The sequence below is a fragment of the Trichoderma virens genome (genome assembly GCF_000170995.1).
Source record: "Trichoderma virens Gv29-8 chromosome Unknown TRIVIscaffold_5, whole genome shotgun sequence".
NCBI lineage: Eukaryota > Fungi > Ascomycota > Sordariomycetes > Hypocreales > Hypocreaceae > Trichoderma > Trichoderma virens.
The window spans coordinates 1861737-1881360 of record NW_014013744.1 but is presented as its reverse complement, the minus strand read 5'-3'; the positions used below and the strand labels follow the sequence as shown (position 1 = coordinate 1881360).

Below are 19624 nucleotides of genomic sequence, written 5' to 3'. Positions count from 1 at the left end.
CTGTGATCTTGGTCCACCATCGCCAGGCTCTACCAAAAGCCAGGAATACCGCCCTGTTAATGAACCCAGATAAGAAGGGATCTCTGCAAACCGTCAAATTTGGCAATTTGAGCGCCATTGAGATACTACTAAGCGGCATACAGAGGGTACTTGGACGTTTACATGGCTAGGGAGGGGGTATCTACGAAATCATGTGATACAACGGGGAGGAACGCGAGTTGGACGGGCAATTAAGAAGAAGAAAAATGTATGAAATCTATCTAAAACTGCCCTCGGGCATTTATAGATTGCTAAACTAAATGATATGAAGGATAGTTGGCGTGAAAGAAGCCCTCCAATCAGAAGCCGTTCTAACACTTAGAAGAGAGAGAAAAAAAGAAAAAGAAAGGAAAATTAATGAAGGAAAAACATGAAAGAAAAATCTCCTTGTGCTTAACCTCCTAGCGTATGCACACGTCGAATCGTACCCTCGCGCTGATCGCTGCCAAACCCATCCTCCGACGAATGAATAAATCCAATCTTCCTGAGATATCGCATATTACTCTCAATGGCCATCGTAGACTGCTTGCACTCGGGAGTCCCCGCATTTGACAATTGTATAATGCTTGGTGGTAGGCCGAGCTGGCCAAGGAATTGTTGCACCGGCCATAGTGGATGCTTGTTGCCAACTCGGTTCATTGATGCTAACGCGAGTTCAGTCCATTCCTGCCAGGATAGCGGCTTACATGGGACTTCCAGTCCAGAGTTGACTTGATCCCAGAAGACAGATAATGGCATACCACTTGCAAGCATGGAGAATGGCTTGATTGTATCGGTAAAGAGCTGGTTTAAGACATTCGACGCAACAATGCCCACGTCTTGCATAACCATCCAGTGATCCGATGGTTCCTCCGGGTAAGCGTGTATTGATACTGCCGTAGAGACCACGCGCCAGACAAAGTCATCGACGTTGGCGACACCGTGCTCCACTGTACCAATGATTCGCCCAGGCTTGACAATTGATACTCGATTCTGGTTGGCAGGGAGGCTGCTGGCGATGTTTGAAATGACAGACTCGCAGACAAATTTGGTTTGTGAGTATCCATTGACGCTATTGAGGATCGCTGCAGACACAACCTGATTTTCAGCTGGATCCACAAAGGCGCCGCCAGACACAAACACAAACTTGGGCTCATATGGTGATGTTGATGTTGCCATCAACAGATCAACAGTCGAGGTGACGTTAGCAGCACACAGAGTATCATAATTGGCATTCCAGTTCACAGATGCTCCGTTGTGGACAATGGCATTGATATTAGCCTCTGATTTCGACAAACCAGAGAGGCGTTCCCATTGTGCTTCTGTGAGACCGAGATGTGGCTTGGCGAGGTCACCCAACCAAATTTCCAACTTTTCCATATCCTCCTCACGCCACCAGCCAGCAATTTTGGCTGTGTCCCGGATTCGATCCATACCCTGTGCTAGTGATTTCGAACGGACGTGAACGGCAATGGTTTTTATCACAGGGTTCCGCACCAGCTGTTTCAAAATTTCAGTACCAAGGAAACCAGTAGCGCCGGTCAGGAATACTGTTGCTTGACCAGGGAGCGTGTTTCTGGGGGTTTCTTGAAGGCCATGTGGTTGTATCATCCAAGGGAGGTTGGAAATCGAATTGATCTTAACCATTAAGTCGATGTCTGCATCTGAATGGTCTACTTGTGTGGCCCCATTCTCTGCGCTTAAGGAAATATACTTGGCCATATTGCTGATAGTTGTATGCTTGCTGTTCATGAGAGTATTGCCAAGAGACACACCGAACTTGTCAAGTATACGTCTCGAGACATTAACGATGCGAATGGAATCACCACCTAATTGGTAGAAGTTGTCATCCACACTAATTGCTTCTCTTGGCATTTCAAGAATATCTGCCCATTGCGCTCGGATCCAGTGTTCGAGATCGGATGAAGCATCACGGAACGGCAGACGCTGACCCGCCAAATGAACAGCTAGATCTTCCCTCGAAAGACTTGTAGCTGTCTGCAGAAGTGCTTTTCGATCAAGTTTACCCGACGTATTGAGTGGCATGGACTCGACTGCAATAAAGTACTTGGGAACCATGTAGCTTGGCAGAACTGTAGTCAGGTTTGCAGCCAACTGGGAGAAAAGCTCTTGTAGCTCGTTGTTATGTGACATTAACTGAACCGGCGTAGCCTCGCTGGGGCCCTTGTCGCCAAACAAACTCACGAATGCAACGAGAGATTGATGTATATCATCACAGATAATGTCAACTACCGCATGCTTGATCTCAGAAGATTGAAGCTTAATTTGATACTCAATCTCACCAAGCTCTATACGCTGGCCACGAATCTTAACTTGAGTATCCTTGCGGCCAAGGTAATCAAGGCTTCCGTCATGGTTATATCGGACTAGATCGCCAGTCTTATAGAACCGGCGTTTTCCAATGTCAATATTGTCAGGAAGCCACTTGACATGGGTAATAAATGCATTATTTGTCTTTTCCTCGTCATTGATGTAGCCACGTGATAGAGATTCTCCCTGTACTAAGAGTTCACCGACACATCCGATAGGTGTAAGCTCATGGTGGTTTTCTGGATTCACAACCCAACAATGATGAGCGAACCCGCGGCCAATAGTTGTAGCTGGTGTTGCTATATCTGTATAGTGATGGAGAGTGGACATGACGCATGTTTCGGTAGGTCCATATGCATTCCAGAGGCTGACATGTTGCCGCCACAAATCTACGATCTCTTTAGGCGGAGCTTCGCCACAAAGGAGCAGAATTTCTAGTGAAGGAACTAGTTCTGGAATGAGTGTCTTCACAAATGTCGGTGTAAGAATGGCACTATTAATCCGGCCTTTCTCAATGAAGTTTGCCGTATGCTGCATACGCTCTGTCTCGGTAGGGACACAAACAGTACCTCCAGATATTAAGACAGCAAAAATCTCAAATATAGAGGCATCAAAGACATAGCTGGAGAATTGAAGCATCCTCGAGTCACCACCCATATTTAGAATTTCGCAGCTCCTAAATAGAAAGCTGGCTATGCCTTTATGTTCAATAATGACACCTTTAGGTTTTCCTGTTGATCCAGAGGTAAACAATATATACATTGCGCTTCCAGGCTTAGGTTTAATAGGCTTGAATTTTCGAGTCGTGACAGAACTATTCGCGCTCGCAAAGAAAGTCGGTGAGAGCTCAATGTTGTTTTTCGTCATGCCTTCACATTCTTTGGCTGTAGTAGGGGAAACGATCATGAATTGGGCGCTTGTTTCATCGACTAGGGCTTGGCGACGATTGAGTGGGTGGGCTGGATCTAATGGTAGGAAGACGCCACCTGCCTTCATGATACCCAGCATAGCGATAATTGACCATGTTGACTTTTCGTAGCAGAAAGGTACAATCGTCTCTGACTTAACGCCAAGCTGAATGAGGTGTGAAGCAAGTTGATTCGACAACTGCTCAATCTCTCTATACGTCATGCTTCCAGAAGATGAATAGAGAGCTTCCTGCTGGGGATTCTTAGCAGCTTGAATTGAGATCAATTCATGTACACATGATTCGATCGGCTCAATGCTATAGTTGTTTCGTTTGATGACTTGCTCTATATCCCAAGGACTTGCAGCTGATAGTTCTGCCAATGTGGCGTCACCCGCACCTTGGAGCTGTTCAAGGATGTAAGAAAATTGCTCAGCAAGTGCATTCACCTGAGAGTCATTGATAACATCCTGTTGATATATCAAGCCTAACTGAACATCATCCTCAAGCAACTGGCACTGCATCACAAGAGGATAGCTGAAGTAATCACCGAGCAGTTCACCTTCGGCAAGGCCTTCGGTCACAGCCGGATAGAACATAGCTGGCTCAGTTGCATTACCAGTGGGAACGAATTGTTGAGCCGGCTGGACAATAAGAAGATTTGTAAAATTACATGCTTCCTTGGTGTCGTTACTAATTCTGGAGATGTTTGCTATTCCGTATTGCTCATAAGGTATCATCTCAAATGCTTGATCTTGTATATATTCAAAGAGAGCTGAAATCGTTTGCCGTCTGTCAAGTTGAACCCTTATGGGAACCGTGGCAATGACAAGTCCGGGCATTTCATCCACACCTTGAACTGGAGCTTGTCGCCCAGAGACAGTTGTGCCAAAGCAAACATCATCAGAATGATCGTACTGTGCTAGTAACAATGCCCATGTTGCGCGAAGAATAGTAGCTCGGGTTATGGAGGATTTTGGGGGTCGTGGAAAGTGAACTTGTTTATTCAGCAAGCCTGCAACTTTCTGTGAGGAAGATGATGGCTTCGATTGGGTGGTTCCCACTGGGAACGTTGTACGTCTGACGCCACGGAGCTGTGTAGACCAATATTCACGTGCATTCTCTTGATCAAGATCCATAACGTACTTGATAAAGTTGGTATATGGCTGAATAGACGGTGGTTGAACCTGAGAATACATGGCATGCAACGTTCTCAGCATTATTGACAATGTCCATCCATCGAAGACAGTGTGATGAATATTAACGGCGAAATAGTTTTCGCTGCCTTGGGTAATCACCGCGTATCGACATAGGGGCGACCCATAAGTCATATTGCGATTTTCCTGTGATAGAAGGAACGAACGGAGGTCAGAGTAAGTTGATGGCCAATCAATTGGTTCTTGGATAACTGCTTGAACTGCAGTGTTTCCAGACAGCACAATCCGGGTACGAAGGTTGGTGCAGTAGCCAACTGTTTTCTCCCAGGCTTGTTTGAACCGCTCAATGTCGATATGTGATGCCAGATGGTAGACATGTTTTGCGATATAGGATCCTGGCTGGTTGATAGTCAAAGCCATTAAACCTGTTTGTAGATCCGTGCAGGGGTATATATCCTCGACCTTTGCGGAATCTGAAATCTTGCACTGGGTTTTGACTGCCCTGAGAGCGCTATCTCTGTCATTGCTTGGGATAAGGCTAAACTTCGCGGCATCATATGTTGGAGATAGCGGAGAGAAGTCTGTTTGGATGGTCTCAGCCATAGACGAGAGTCGCGGATTTTTGAAGATCATCGCTACTGTGAGGCTAATATTCCGCTGCTGAGCCAATGAGACTAATTCAATTGCACTGATTGAATCGCCGCCAAGGTGGAGGAAGCTATCGTGTTTTCCAATCAAAGTAGGATCATCCATTTTAAGGACTTGAGCCCAGAGACTCTGTAGTTGAAGTTCCATTGGAGTTGTAGGCAATTCATGATCAATAGCGTCAGGAGTGAAGCGCAAGCGATCCTGGACGGAGACACTACGGCCAAGCTCCACGAGAGAACGTCGGTTGATTTTACCAGACGATGTCTGTTCCGGTTTACCCTCAAATATCAGGTAAGAAGAGGGAATCATGTATGAGGGCAGAGATTCTGCTAACGACGAATCTAGATGAGAAATGATGCTCTGCGCTTGATCTGACACACTCTGCATGAGCTGGAGAGTTTGTGACGGAGCATCATTATCTTCTGTATACCAAAGGAACGCCATAAGAATGTTAGTAGCATTCTCATCATCTGCTGTAACAATATCGACAATGGCAGCCATGTTTCGAGGAAGGAATTCATGAATTTGTGACTCAATCTCGCCAAGCTCGACACGTTGGCCGTGGAGCTTGACTTGAGTATCCTTGCGTCCCATATAGTCAAATGTGCCATCAGCGTTCCTGCGAACCAAATCGCCTGTGCGGTATACTCTCTTCCGTCCACCAGGAAGCCAGTCCACGTCTTCTATCCAATTTGCAGCAACTTCAGCGCTAACGTTCAAATAGCCGCGCGCAAGCATGGGACCCTCAATTAGAAGTTCACCAATGCATCCTACAGGCACAAGCTGCCTAACGTTGCTTGGTTCAACAACCCAGAAGGCGCTGGAGATCGGCCTTCCTAGGTTAGTTGACCGACCAGACTTGCCAACTAGGGGATTCCATGCGCAGATAGACGCCTCAGCCGGTCCATAGAGACCATGCAACTCGACATGGTTTACCCAGCGGTCTGCGCACTTCTTACTAATTGCCTCACCACCAAGACATACTATCTTTAAGTCTGGGACATCAGTGGGAGACAATAGGTCAGCAACTGTGGGGGTTAGGAATACCCAATTAGCTTTCAGGGACCGCATAGAACCTGACAGATTATTCATCCGGTCGTGATCAGAGGGAATACATAGACAGGCACCGCGCATAAGAGATACAAGACAGTCTAGGACGCCGACGTCGAAGGTGTAGGCTGAAAATTGATAGACTCGTGTACCTGGCCCGATATTGAGATCATTGCCGTAAGCATCGCTTGACGAGCAAAGGTTATTATGTTGGATGACCATACCCTTTGGTTTACCAGTAGATCCGGAAGTAAAAAGTATGACGCTTGCATTTCGAGGTTGGACATTGGATACCACTTTACTAACTGGGTCAGGTAGTCCAGAGAGCACTTCCTGATCAACCGACATGATTTCGACACCAAGTCCCTCAAGTACCTTGCTGCTGGATGGACTAGCTATAGCGAGAGTTGCATGAGTGTCATCAATAATGCCTTTTAGACGAGCAGCTGGGGCCGACGGATCAAGAGGAACAAAGGCGCCGCCGGCCATTTCGACAGCCACCATGGCGATCACGGCCCATGCGGACTTGGGGAAGCACAAAAGAATCAGACTTTCGGGGCCAACTCCGCGTGCTTGTAATTTAACTGCCAAACGAGAAGCCAACGTGCCGACTTGAGAGTAGGTCAGCTCTGCATCCCATGACGAGATAGCTATGTCATCTGGTCGAGATTGGACGGTTTCTTGAATGAGCCAATGAGTGCATGTCTCACTAGAAGGTTTTAAGCGGGCTGATTCAACTGCATGTTGGAGATCCCAGGGGCTGAGAAGATTCACCGAACTCAACGGCGCGTTGACGGCCTCTCTGGCAAGCAACTGTTGAGTGACATGGTCTAAATGAGACGCCAAAGCGACTACTTGAGGTTCTGATAATACTGCAGGGTCGTAGAAGAGATTCAGCTGGATTTTGTCGGTATAGAGATTGCTAATGATCACAAAAGGATAATTAAAGTAGCCATCCATGGCATTCATCGTAAGATCGTTTGCGGATTCGTCAATAATGAATATGCTATCGTCGCCATCATCGGCTGCTCCGTGTGCAGGAGGCTGGACGACTAACAGACTTGAGAAGTCGCAAACTTCCTTAGCTTCCGGACTGACCTTGGAAATATTCTGTATACCAAACTGTTCGTAAGGAATCATGGCCGAGCTCAGGTTTTGGATGTCTTGAAGAAATCTTGATATCGGTGCCTGGTTATTAAGACGAGCTCTGATGGGGACGGTGGCAATCATCGGCCCAGCTATCATTTCTGCTCCTTGTATTTTTGCTTGACGACCTGAAACAGTCGCGCCGAACACTGCGTCGTTGCTATCGCAGTACCGGGCGAGGACAATGGCCCACGCTGCTCGCAGGATCGAGGCTTGCGTGATGGAACTTTTCACGGATCTTGAAAATGCAATCGTTGAGCTGTATCTCTTGGTTTCTGTGCTACCCAAGACAGTTCGGCGAGATGGGAATGAGGTACGTTTTGCCCCGGCAAGTTCTTCTCTCCAGTAGGATGCAAATTTGTCACTGTCATGCTCCTTTATGGATTTGATGAAAGTAGAGAAGGGTCGCACTCGCACCTCAGGCGCATAATCTCCCTGATAGGCACAATATAATGCCGAGAACATGACTCTCATTGTCCATCCATCGTAAATAGAATGATGGGCGGACCAAACGAAGTAGTTTTCGCCCTTGTCAGACACAATTGCGTACCAGCAAAGAGGAGTTCCGTATCCCATCTTCAAATTCCGTGATGATCCAGTCATCGACTCAAGGGTCTCATTGTCAGCAGACACCCAGTTACTGTCATTGTCGAGTAATATTTGCACCATAACGCCATCTAAAACAATAATGCGTGTTCGAAGATTGTCGCACACCTCCACAACTGAGTCCCATGCGGCCATAAACATGGGGATATCCACTGAATTGGATAAATGGTGGGCATAAGTAGCAACATATGATCCCGGTTGCTTCGCGGTAAGAGCGATGAGGCCCTCTTGGAGAGAAGAGCAGGGATATGCATCTATGATAGTTTGATCGTTGAGAAGGCCACACTCTTTGCGAATCTTGCCTAGTAGGATAAGGCTTTGTTGCGATTCGGGCAGTAGACTGAATGGATCTGGAGTAGAATCTGCTAAATCCATAGCATCTTGCGCGATAACAGCCTTTGAGGCCACAGCCAATAATCTAGGGTCATCAAATACGTCCTTTACGGTGAGAGAAATACCGTCCTCCTGGGCTGTTGAAACGAGATAAATAGCCATGATAGAATCGCCTCCTAACTGGAAGAAGGTATCATCCCTGCCAATAGAGTCCATTGGCAAGTTCATAATTTCCGCCCATATTAGTTGTAGACGTCGCTCCATTTCGGTCTGCGGCTGGCGTTTCTCGTTGTTAGATAACGAATAGATAGCTAGCTGATCTCGGCTAAGTGACGATAGTAGCCTCTGCAATAATTTTCTATCTAATTTTGTAGAGGTGATAAATGGCATATATTTGCAGGGAATAAACAGTGTTGGGATCATATATCGGGGCAAGGCAACGCCTAGTTCTCCAACGAGAGCTATCAGCTGATTCCGTAAACTTTCGTCGGGTGATGAGAAGGGCGTATTCGAATTGTCGACCTCGATGCCAGGTGTCCTTGTTTCATCACTGAAGCAAATGTAGGCAACGAGAGCAGAGCCATTATCGCCATTGAACAGGTCAACAGCTACCTGACGCACACCTGTTAAAGCCTGTTGGATATGGTACTCAACTTCGCTTAGTTCAACACGTAAGCCGCGAATCTTGATTTGCGTATCTTTACGTGTCGAAAACTCGATAGTGCCGTCTGTATTATAACGACAAAGATCGCCGGACTTGTAGAATCTGTTCCAATTCGTTCCATCCGGACGAGGGCACCATTCTGTAGATGGCCTGATGGAAGCATTGGTACGTTCTGGATCTGCAAGATACTCCTGCAAGAGAGTCGGGCCTTGGATAACGATTTCACCGATCGTGCCGAAAGGTGCAAGGCGACCAGAATCTTCAACATCAACAATCCAGCAAAAGCCGCCAACAGGGCGTCCAATTGTAAGAGACGACTCGTCAATAGACTTCCACTCGTGCAAAGTACTAAATACACAAGTTTCAGCCGGTCCCCATCCGTTTATTAAACGAACTTTGCCAAACCAGGCTGTTAGAACATCACGAGGAACTGCTTCACCCGCAAGCAGTAAGAGCTCTAGATTTGGCATATCATCTGGGTTAAGGGTCCGTACAAAAGAAGGCGTTAGATAGGCCCAGTTAACATCCATCGCTTGAATAAACTTTGTAAGTTCGTTTAGCCTAGCGTGCTCTGATGGAACGCATAAGCATGCTCCTGTAATAAGGGTGGCGATGATTTCGCCAATTGATAAATCGAAAACAAACGCTGCGAATTGAAGTATTCGAACTTCTGGTGTCAGGCGAAGCCTCTTAGCTATCGCTATCTGGCTTGTACACACAGATCGATGTTGCATTACTAGCCCCTTCGGAGTGCCTGTACTGCCTGACGTGAAGAGGACATAGGCAATATTGTTTGGGGAGACATTGCATGCCGGGCCCTGTTGGCTGGTCACAAGCTGTAAGAGTTGGCTATCCAATTCAGTGGCAACTTGAACTACGGATTCAACGAGGCCGTAGCAAAGGTCAACGTTGTCTGGCGAGCAGAGCGCAATCTTTGCTCGGGTTTGATTGACAACCTGCTGGAGGCGCTGTATAGGATGCGATGGATCAAGCGGCACCCAAGCAGCACCAACCTTATTGATAGCCAAGATGGATATAAAATACCAGACAGATTTCTCAAAGCATACATGTATCAGTTCGTTCGTCTTAATGTCGTATGTCTGAACGAGATGGTTTGCAAGACGATTGGCTGCTTGGTTGAGCTCAGCATAGGTATACTCACCATCCCAAGAACGGATAGCCATAGCGCTGGGGCGATGAGTTGCTTGATATTCAACAAGATCGTGGAAGCAAGAATTGATAACCTCGGGAATATCGGCATTGAACTTGTGGGATTGTTCAATATCCCACTGAGAAACGAGAGAAAGGTTGCCTAGCGTCTGGCCAGGCTGCGATTCCGCTAGTTGACTAATGACATGCTTGATCTGTTCAGATAATGCGATAATCTGTTTCTCAGGAATGCAGAGTGGGTTGTAGATCAGAACGATTCTCACAAAATCATCACTCAAATGGCCTTGTACGACAAGCGGGTATGAGAAATAATTCTGCATTACATCTGTGCTCTCCTCTGTACTTTCAATAGCAGCCAAAAGAGCATCTCCATCGCCGCTGCTATTATCTGAGAACATTTGGAGAGGCTGAATAACAAGCAAGCTTGCGAAATCGCATGCTTCTTCGGCGTCGTTGTTGAGTTTGCGGATATTCTGCAGGCCAAACTGCTCATAGGGTATCATATCCATTGCCTGGGTTTGAACGTCCTCCAGAAATTTCACCGTTGAATTCTGGTGTTCAAAACGAATTCGAACAGGTATGGTGGCAATTACTGGGCCAGGCATTTGTGACAAACCGTGGAGCGATGCTTGTCGTCCAGAGACTGTTGCACCAAAGCAAACATCCGTACTATCACAATATCGCGCAAGGACTATAGCCCAAGCGGCACGCACGAGAGTAGCTGTTGTGATGTTTGTATTGGTCCTTGAAAGTTTAAGATCCGTTGTAATTGTGCGCGAAGCCTCAGGCTTCCTAGTGGACTCAATCGCGACAGAGGGGAATGTTGCTTTCCGAGCATTTCGAAGCTGCTCTGCCCAATAGTCGCCAGCGACTCCGTAGTCAAGTTCCATAGTGTACTTAATAAAATGGGAATATGGAACGAGACTGGCAATTTCGAGGCCTCTGTACGCATCATGGAAGGCTTTGAAGATGATAGACAGCGTCCAGCCATCATAGACAGCGTGATGGATGTTTAGGGAAAAGTAAAAACTCCCATCATCTTCAATAATAGCATAACGACACAGTCGAGAACCATACCCCATTTCCATGATTTGGGTTTCTTGCAAATAGGACCGCATCGTCATTTGGTCCGTACAGTCCCAAGTGATATCGCCCTTAATAACAACTTGAATGGAGACGGCACCTAATCGGATAATTCTTGTTCGTAGATTGGGGAAGTGGTTGATGATTTGCTCCCATGCTACTTTTAGCCGGTAAACATCAGCGTGAGCTGGAATAAGATAGTTGTATTTCCCAATGTAAGAGCCAGGTTGCTTGACGGACAACGCCATTAAGCCTTCTTGCATCTTAGAGCAAGGATAGGCATCCTCTATATCCATGCCATAGGGTAGTTTGAGGGCGAGGTCTGTAGGGCTATTGGAGATCATATCGTGATGGGCCTCATCGAGCAAGGTAAAAGGTACAATATGAGTAGGCGCCTCTTCCTCGCATTCATTGATGAAGGAAGCCCTAGAGGCAACAGATAATAATCGAGCATCATGGAAAATGTCGCTCACAGTGAGAGCAATTCCTTTATCACGAGCAGCAGTGACTAACCTAATAGCGGCGATGGAATCACCGCCGATGCTAAGGAAGCTGTCATCACGACCAATTGTTTCCATAGGAATAGCCAAGATATCTGCCCAGATGGCCTGTAGCTTGCGCTCCATCGGAGTTTGCGGCATGACCTTCTTGCTATTCACCAATGAATAAACCGCTAATTGGTCTTGAGTGAGGGCTGATGTGAGCATTTTTAAACTCTTTCTATCCATTTTCCCGGACGTGGCAGTTGGCATATATTGGCATTGGATGAAAAGAGCCGGAATCATGTATTCTGGGAGCATAATCTTGATCTCTCCAACCATGGTTGCAATGAGCTGTTGAACTTCTTCCGTCAAGGGTATGAAAATATTATCAGGATCATTTCCTGACACGACTGCAGTGGCATCGCTGAAGCAAAAGTAGGCAGCTAGAGTTGAGGTAGCCCCCGACTTGAAAACATCAACAGCGACCTGGAGAGCGCCATGTAGAGCTTCTTTAATACGATACTCAACCTCGCCCAATTCCACACGCAGGCCGCGAACCTTGACTTGAGTATCCTTGCGAGAAGAGAATTTAATGGTACCGTCGGGATTATAAGAACAAAGGTCTCCAGACTTGTAAAAGCGACTCCAGTTCTCAGAATCAGGGTACAAAGCCCAATCAGGGCGACTGCACAAGATTGAGCCCTTGCTCTTCTCAGGATCACCCAAGTACTCACGCAATAGAGTAGGACCTTGCACAATCAGCTCACCAACGGTACCTGTCGGTGCCAGTCTCTGTGGATCCTCTGGATCAACAATCCAACAAAATCCACCGACTGGTCTTCCAATGGTCATATTTGACTCTTCTTCTGATTTGCATTCATGCATTGCGCTCATAACGCAAGTCTCAGAAGGCCCCCAGCAATTGAAGAACCTCACTTTACCGACCCATTCTTCGAACAGAGCACGAGGAAGAGGCTCGCCCCCAACCGCTACCAATTCCACTCCTGGCACGTCGTCAGGCTTTAGTGTTTGTAAAAAGGACGGAGTTAGGAACAGCCAGTTTATGCCACTTTCCTGGATAAACCCTTTTAACCTGTTCATACGGGTTTCTTCTGAGGGAATACAAACGCAAGCGCCGAATAGCATGGCTGCTATAATTTCACTGATTGAAAAGTCAAACACGTATGTGGTGAATTGTAATATTTTTACCTTCGGAGTAAACCCGAAGCGCTTTCCAACTGCTGTTTGACTTGTGCAAAGGGCGCCGTGCTCTATGATTAAGCCCTTTGGCATACCTGTACTGCCAGAGGTGAACAGGACGTAGGCGGCATAATGCGAGGTAACTGTAACGTCGGGGCCATGATTGCTGTCATAGTTCTTCTCACTGAGGTCAGAATCTAGGGAAGACGAGACTGTGACGACAGAAGGAACTAATAGAGAACATCTCTCCACGTTGTCTAGCGACGTAAGTGCAACCTGTGCTTTCGTTTGGCTGATAATTTGCTGATGGCGGTGAAGAGGATGCGAAGGGTCGATGGGACCCCAAGCGGCACCAGCTTTGTTGATTGCCAAAATGGCTACAACGTACCACGCTGATTTACTAAAGCAAACTTGAACTATGTCATGAGGCTTAACACCAATATCTGAGACAAGATGATGAGCCAGGCGATTGGCTGCTCTATTTAACTCGTTGTAAGTGAATTGTTTATCCCAGCCTTGTACAGCAATAGCTTCGGGGCGTATCTCGGCTTGAATCTCAATGAGTCTAGGCAAACAAGTGTTGAGGATTTCAGGAGCATCTTCGCCGTTCGCTTCCCGAGCAAATTCGACATCCGAATTGCAGGACAGAGATAAAGCGCCAAGTTGCGATTCTGGTTTCGAGATAAGTTGCTTCATGATATGTTCCAACTGGTGAGATATAGCTAATATTTGCGACTCTGGGAGAACACTGGGATCATATATGATGAAAAGTTTGACATCTTCGTCCGTTACATGACCTTGGATGACAAGAGGGTAGTTGAAGTAATTCTGCATCGAGTTATCTTCTTGCAAATCAACTTGTACTGGCAGAAGCATTGCGTTATCGTCGTTAATCAAGTGTTGCATTGGTTGAATGACCAATAAGCTCGAAAAATTGCAAGCCTCTTGAGCTGCAGAGCTAATTTTGGCAATCTCTTGCAACCCAAACTGCTCATAAGGAACCATCTTCGAAGCTTGGCTCTGTATACTACCTAGATAGTCCAATACGGTTTGCTCTTTGTTTAATTGGACGCGGATAGGCACGGTAGCGACTGCAGGCCCGGGCATTTCCGATAATCCGTGAACAGGTGCTTGACGGCCGGAAACAGTAACTCCGAAGCAAACATCATCACTCTCACAATACCTCGCGAGGAGTATAGCCCATGCAGCTCGGATGATCGTAGCTTTAGTTACCAACAAATTGCCCATGTTAGGTAGCTCTAGGTCTCTCTCTAGAGTCTTACAAGAGTTTGAAGCTTTTAATGAGCCGGAGAAAGAAGGATAACCTGCTCGGCTAGCGCCTTGAAGCTGTGATCCCCAGTAGTTCCTTGCCCCATCGTGGTCAACATTGGCAATGTATTCTACAAACTTATTGTACGGCTGTAGATGCGCAGGGGCAAAACCCTCATAGATCGAATGGAGGACCTCCATCATGAGGCGTATCGTCCAACCATCGTAGATAGAATGGTGTAAAGTCCATATAAAGTAGGTATCGCCATCGTCCTCAGCAATTGCATAGTGGTGCAACCGCGAGCCGTATGCCATTTTGAAAGAATCCATGGACTTCACATACGAGCGTAGCCCTTCACCATCTAGATTATCCCACGCAAAGTCATCCTCAAGGACAACCTGAACCGACGTGTTTCCGACGATAACAATTCTTGTGCGCAAATTGTTGCAAGCCTTTACTGTCTGTTCGAAGGCAGCTCGGAATTTCTGAACGTCGATATTACTGTTTAGGCGGTAGACAAACTTCGCAACGTAGCTCCCCGGCTGTTTCTCCGCAAGAGCCAAAAGACCCTCTTGCAATTTGGTGCAGGGGTAAGCATCTTGGAGGACGATATTGTCAGCAAAGTTATAACCTTGCCACAAGCCCTGGCTTAGTAGCGACTCTCTCACTACCTCATCGAGAAGGCCAAACTGTGTGATTTCTGATATTGGATCACTCTCCATGAGATTAGTCGCTTTCGCGGCGATAGCTAATAGCCTTGGGTCATCAAAGACATCCGCCACTGTGAGCCCAATATTATCGTCCCGAGCAGCATTAACAAAGTGGATCGCCATAATGGAATCGCCACCAATCTGCAGGAAACTATCATCTCGACTGATTGATGTAGTAGGAATGTTTAGTAGCTCCGCCCAAATGACCTGCAGTCGTGTTTCCATCTCTGTCTTCGGGCTATGCTTCTCTGACTTTGAAAGTGAGTATTTAGCAAGATCTTCTGAGCTAAGGCAGGATGCCATAGTTTTTAGCTTCTTCCGATCTAATTTTGTCGACGTCGTGAATGGGAGATACTGGCAAGGAACAAAGGTTGTCGGAACCATATATGGGGGTAACAAAACCTTCAGTTGTTCCAACAAAGCACTGAAAGTTTCTTGCATGCCAGAGTCGAGATGAAGGAATATGTCAGCACTGGAGCTACCATTGGCCGCATCAGCTTCGACATTGAAGGTAACAAAAGCGATCAGATTGGCCCCAACAGTAGTTTTCAAGACCTCAACGGCAACTTCGCAAGGAGCATCTAATCGATCCCGAATATGATGCTCTATATCTCCGAGCTCAACTCGAAAGCCGCGGACCTTAACCTGTGTATCTTTACGACCACTGAATACGATATTACCATCATGGTTGTAGAAACATAGATCGCCGGATCTGTAGCATCGATGCCAATGCTGAGAATCAGGACGGGGTGCCCAAGTTGGTGTGGACATCAACGCAGCTTCTGTCTTTTGAGAGTCATTTAGGTATTCGTGTAAGAGTGTCGGGCCCTGAACAACGATTTCGCCGACTGTGCCTATTGGAGCAAGGCGATGTGGCATATCTGGGTCAACAATCCAACAGAACCCGCCAACTGGACGGCCAATGACAAGAGAAGATTCTTCAGCAGAAGTCCATTCGTGTGTGGCACTGATAACACAGGTCTCAGTAGGACCCCAAGCACAGATAAGACGTAGCTTCCCAAACCACTTGTGAACTAAATCTTGAGGAATAGATTCACCACCGACTAAGAGGAGTTGCAGGCCAGGGACATCTTTAGGTTGAATCGTGCGAGCAAAAGAGGGTGTTAGGAAAACCCAGTTAATTCGCTGCTCGTTAATGAAACCCACAACGTTTTCCATTCGTTCACGATCTGACGGCACGCAAACACACGCGCCATAGATCAGCGATGCCATTGTTTCGCCTATGAACATGTCAAAAACGAAGGCAGAGAATTGCAATATTCTCACGCTTGGGGTCATGCCGAGTCTATCAGCTAAAGCAGTTTGGCTAGTGCATAGAGATAGATGTGTCATAACGACACCCTTCGGCGTTCCAGTGCTTCCCGAGGTAAAAATGATATAAGCAACGCTATGAGGTGGCACAGCTACGCGAGGCACGTATGAGTTTGAAACAGACAGACCCAATTGTCCGTCGAGTTCAGCTGTGACCTCTATCACATTTTCCACCAGTTTAGTACAAAGGCTAGCATTATTCGGTGATACCAGTGCTGCCCGAGCTTTAGTCTGACGGACAATCTGGAGTAAACGTTCTTCAGGTTGAGATGGGTCTAAAGGCACCCAAGCAGCACCAACTTTATTGATCGCGATAATTGACACAAAATGCCAAGCAGATTTCTCAAAGCAGACATGGACAAGGTCATTTGGCTTGATTCCATGACTGTGAATGAGATGGTACGCAAGTCTGTTTGCAGCCGCAATAAATTGGCTATACGTGAGTTCCGCATCCCATGCTGAGATTGCTGGTGCATCTGGGGTGATCCGAGCTTGTTTGTCGACCAAATCGTGTATGCAAGAGCTAATGACCTCAGGCGTATCGCTATTGGAAGCAATCGCCAGCTCAAGATCATGAGAGGACGCTATCAAAATGTCCCCAAGACGAATAGCATCACCGGATGCGAGCTGGTGGATGACGTGGCCAAGTTGGTTGGATAAAGCTTGTACTTGAGATTTGGTCAGAATGTTGCCATCATAGGCTATTGCAATTCTCAATTCGTCTTCGTAAACGTGACCTTGTACAACAAGGGGATAGTTGAAAAAGTTAGCAAGAATGTCAGAAACCCCTTCTTCCGTCGCATCTGCAGCAACAAGCAAAGATTTGCTCTCTTTGCTATTAGAAATATGGCGCATTGGTTGAATCACTAGCAAGCTTGAGAACTGGCAGGCATCGTGAGCATCTCGACTTAGCTTCGAGATGTTTTGTAGACCAAACTGTTCGTATGAAATCATTTCTACTGCTGTGTCCTGGACGCTGTGCAGAAATTCTGATAGAAGTTGTTGGCGGTCGATTCGGATTCGTACTGGAACAGTCGCAATCGCTGGTCCCACGATGTCCATAATTCCAGGAACAGGAGCTTGGCGGCCAGAGATGGAGGCGCCAAAGCATACATCTTCTGTGTCGCAATACCTAGCAAGGACGATAGCCCAGGCAGATCGAACAATGGTTGCTACTGTGACATTATGTTTCCCCGTATCAACGAAGCCAATTGAAGTCTCCATAACGCACGTGGCCGCAGGTTTGACATGCGTGTTGGGTAGAGAAGGATATGGCGAAGGATTGGCACCATGCAGGAGGTCTCTCCAGTAAGCAGAAGCAGCCTCATTATCTATTTGAAGAAGGTAACGAATGAATCGCGAATATGGAGTCACGGTTGGAACAACTTCACCCAAGTAGGACTTGTGTAAGATGTTGAGGATGACCTGAGTAGACAAGCCGTCAAAAACTGTATGATGTATGGCCCAGAAGAAGAATACGTTTTGCTGTTCGTCTTCAACAAAGGCAAATTGACACAGAGGTGTGCCGTAGGTCATTTTGATCGTTTGGGCGTATCGTAGAACAGATTGTAAATCTTGATATTGTAGTGGCTCCCAGGTAGAATCGTGGTCTAGAACAATTTGGTATGTTGCTTTATTTGAGGTGTGGATGATTCTAGTGCGCAAAGTACTGCAAATACCCACAGTTTGTCTCCAGGCTGACTTGAATCGAGCCACATCAACATGCCTGGGCAAGCGGTAGAGGTATTTAGCAACGTAGCTACCCGGTTGTTTGACAGATAATGCCATTAAACCCTCTTGTAGCTTGGTACAAGGGTAGGCATCTTGAATGATAGAGCTGTGTGTCAACGAACATTGCTCCTGGGCTTCAGCCAAAATGGCATCAGATTCTACTATCGGAATCATATCAAATGGCTGAATCTCCTCGTATGTAATTGAATCATCCTCAACAATGGCAGCCGCCATTTGTTCGAGTCGAGGACTTTGGAAAATTACAGCGACAGTCAGACTGAGGCCTTGAAGCTGAGCCTTTGAAACCAACTGAATTGCAGATATTGAGTCGCCGCCAAGACGTAAGAAACTATCATTCTTGCATATGTTCATCGAGTCGATGTGTAGGATTTGAGCCCATAGCTCTCGCAGCTTAAATTCCATGGGAGTGGTTGGTAGCACACGGAAACTAGTATCAGGAGCAAAGCGCAGACGGTCTTGGGCAGCAATATGTTGCGCTTGGCTAGTAAGCGACCGTCGATTGACTTTGCCCGTTATGGTCTGCTCTGGCTTGCCATTAAACAAAAGATAGGACGAGGGAATCATGTATGATGGTAGAATCGTGCTTAGAGACGTGTCTAGGTGCAAAATGGTGGCTCGTGCTTCATCAGATATCGTATCCATAAGGCGAGCTGGCGAGGTGGATTCTCCCTCGGAGTACCAAAGGAAGGCCAATAGGCTATCAGGAACATCTTTGTCCTTAACAAGGTCCACGATAGCGGCCATATTTGGCGGTAGGAACTCGTGAATGCAGGCCTCAATTTCTCCAAGCTCAACTCGCTGACCATGAAGCTTGACTTGAGTATCCTTGCGACCAATGTAATCAAAAGTACCGTCAGCGTTCCGTCGCACTAAATCACCTGTTCGATAAATTCTCTTTAGTTGGTTATCACCAGGGAGCCAATCAACCCTTTCCATCCAGTTGGCAGCGACCTCGTCAGTCACGTTGAGATAACCGCGAGCAAGCATTGGACCCTCGATGAGAAGTTCGCCAATACAGCCAATCGGGACGAGAGACTTGGGGTCGTTGGCCTCGACAACCCAAAAAGCACTGGATATCGGATGACCAAGATTCGTTGAGCGCCCGGATTTCCCCACCATAGAATTCCACGCGCAGATCGACGCTTCTGCCGGGCCATACAAACCATGTAGACTCACATAGTTAACCCATCTCTCAGCACATTTCTTGCTTATGGCTTCACCCCCCAGGCAGACAGTCTTCAAGGTAGGAACGTCGACTGGTTGAAGCAGATCTGCAACAGTAGGTGTAAGGAAAATCCAGTTAGCTTGAGAGGCAGTAATAGCAGCTGCTAGGTTATTAAGGCGATCGTGATCTGAAGGGATACAGATACAGGCACCTCTCATGAGCGAGACGAGGCAATCTAAAACACCAACGTCAAAAGTATATGCCGAGAACTGGAACACTCGAGTGCCAAGACCAATATTCAGGTCAGCTCCATAGGCATCACTGGACGAACATATGCTATTATGCTGAATGATCATACCCTTAGGCTTCCCCGTGCTTCCGGATGTGAAGAGGATGACACTAGAGTTGACAGGTTGCACTTCACATTGCAAAACAAATGAGCTGGGCAATTTAGAGATCATTTCGTCATCCACAGCAATAGTTTCCATGCCTAGTGATTGTAGCGTTGCTTGACATGATGGGCTGGTAATGGCCAAGGTAGCTCCTGTATCCTGAAGAATACCTTGCAACCTTAGTGGCGAAGCACCAGGATCAAGAGGA

At 46.9% G+C, this 19624-nt stretch overlaps 1 protein-coding gene across 1 annotated transcript in view; it reads right to left on the bottom strand.

The window, feature by feature from the left end:
* Positions 1–432: 432 nt before the first annotated feature.
* Positions 433–19624, bottom strand: part of TRIVIDRAFT_10003 (non-ribosomal peptide synthetase) — a gene marked incomplete at both ends in the record, with an annotated part of 50099 nt that continues 30907 nt past the window's right edge. The window contains one exon of the mRNA XM_014101945.2: positions 433–19624. This exon is cut by the window's right edge and continues 20276 nt beyond it. Within this exon, the coding sequence (XP_013957420.1) occupies positions 433–19624 (19192 nt within the window).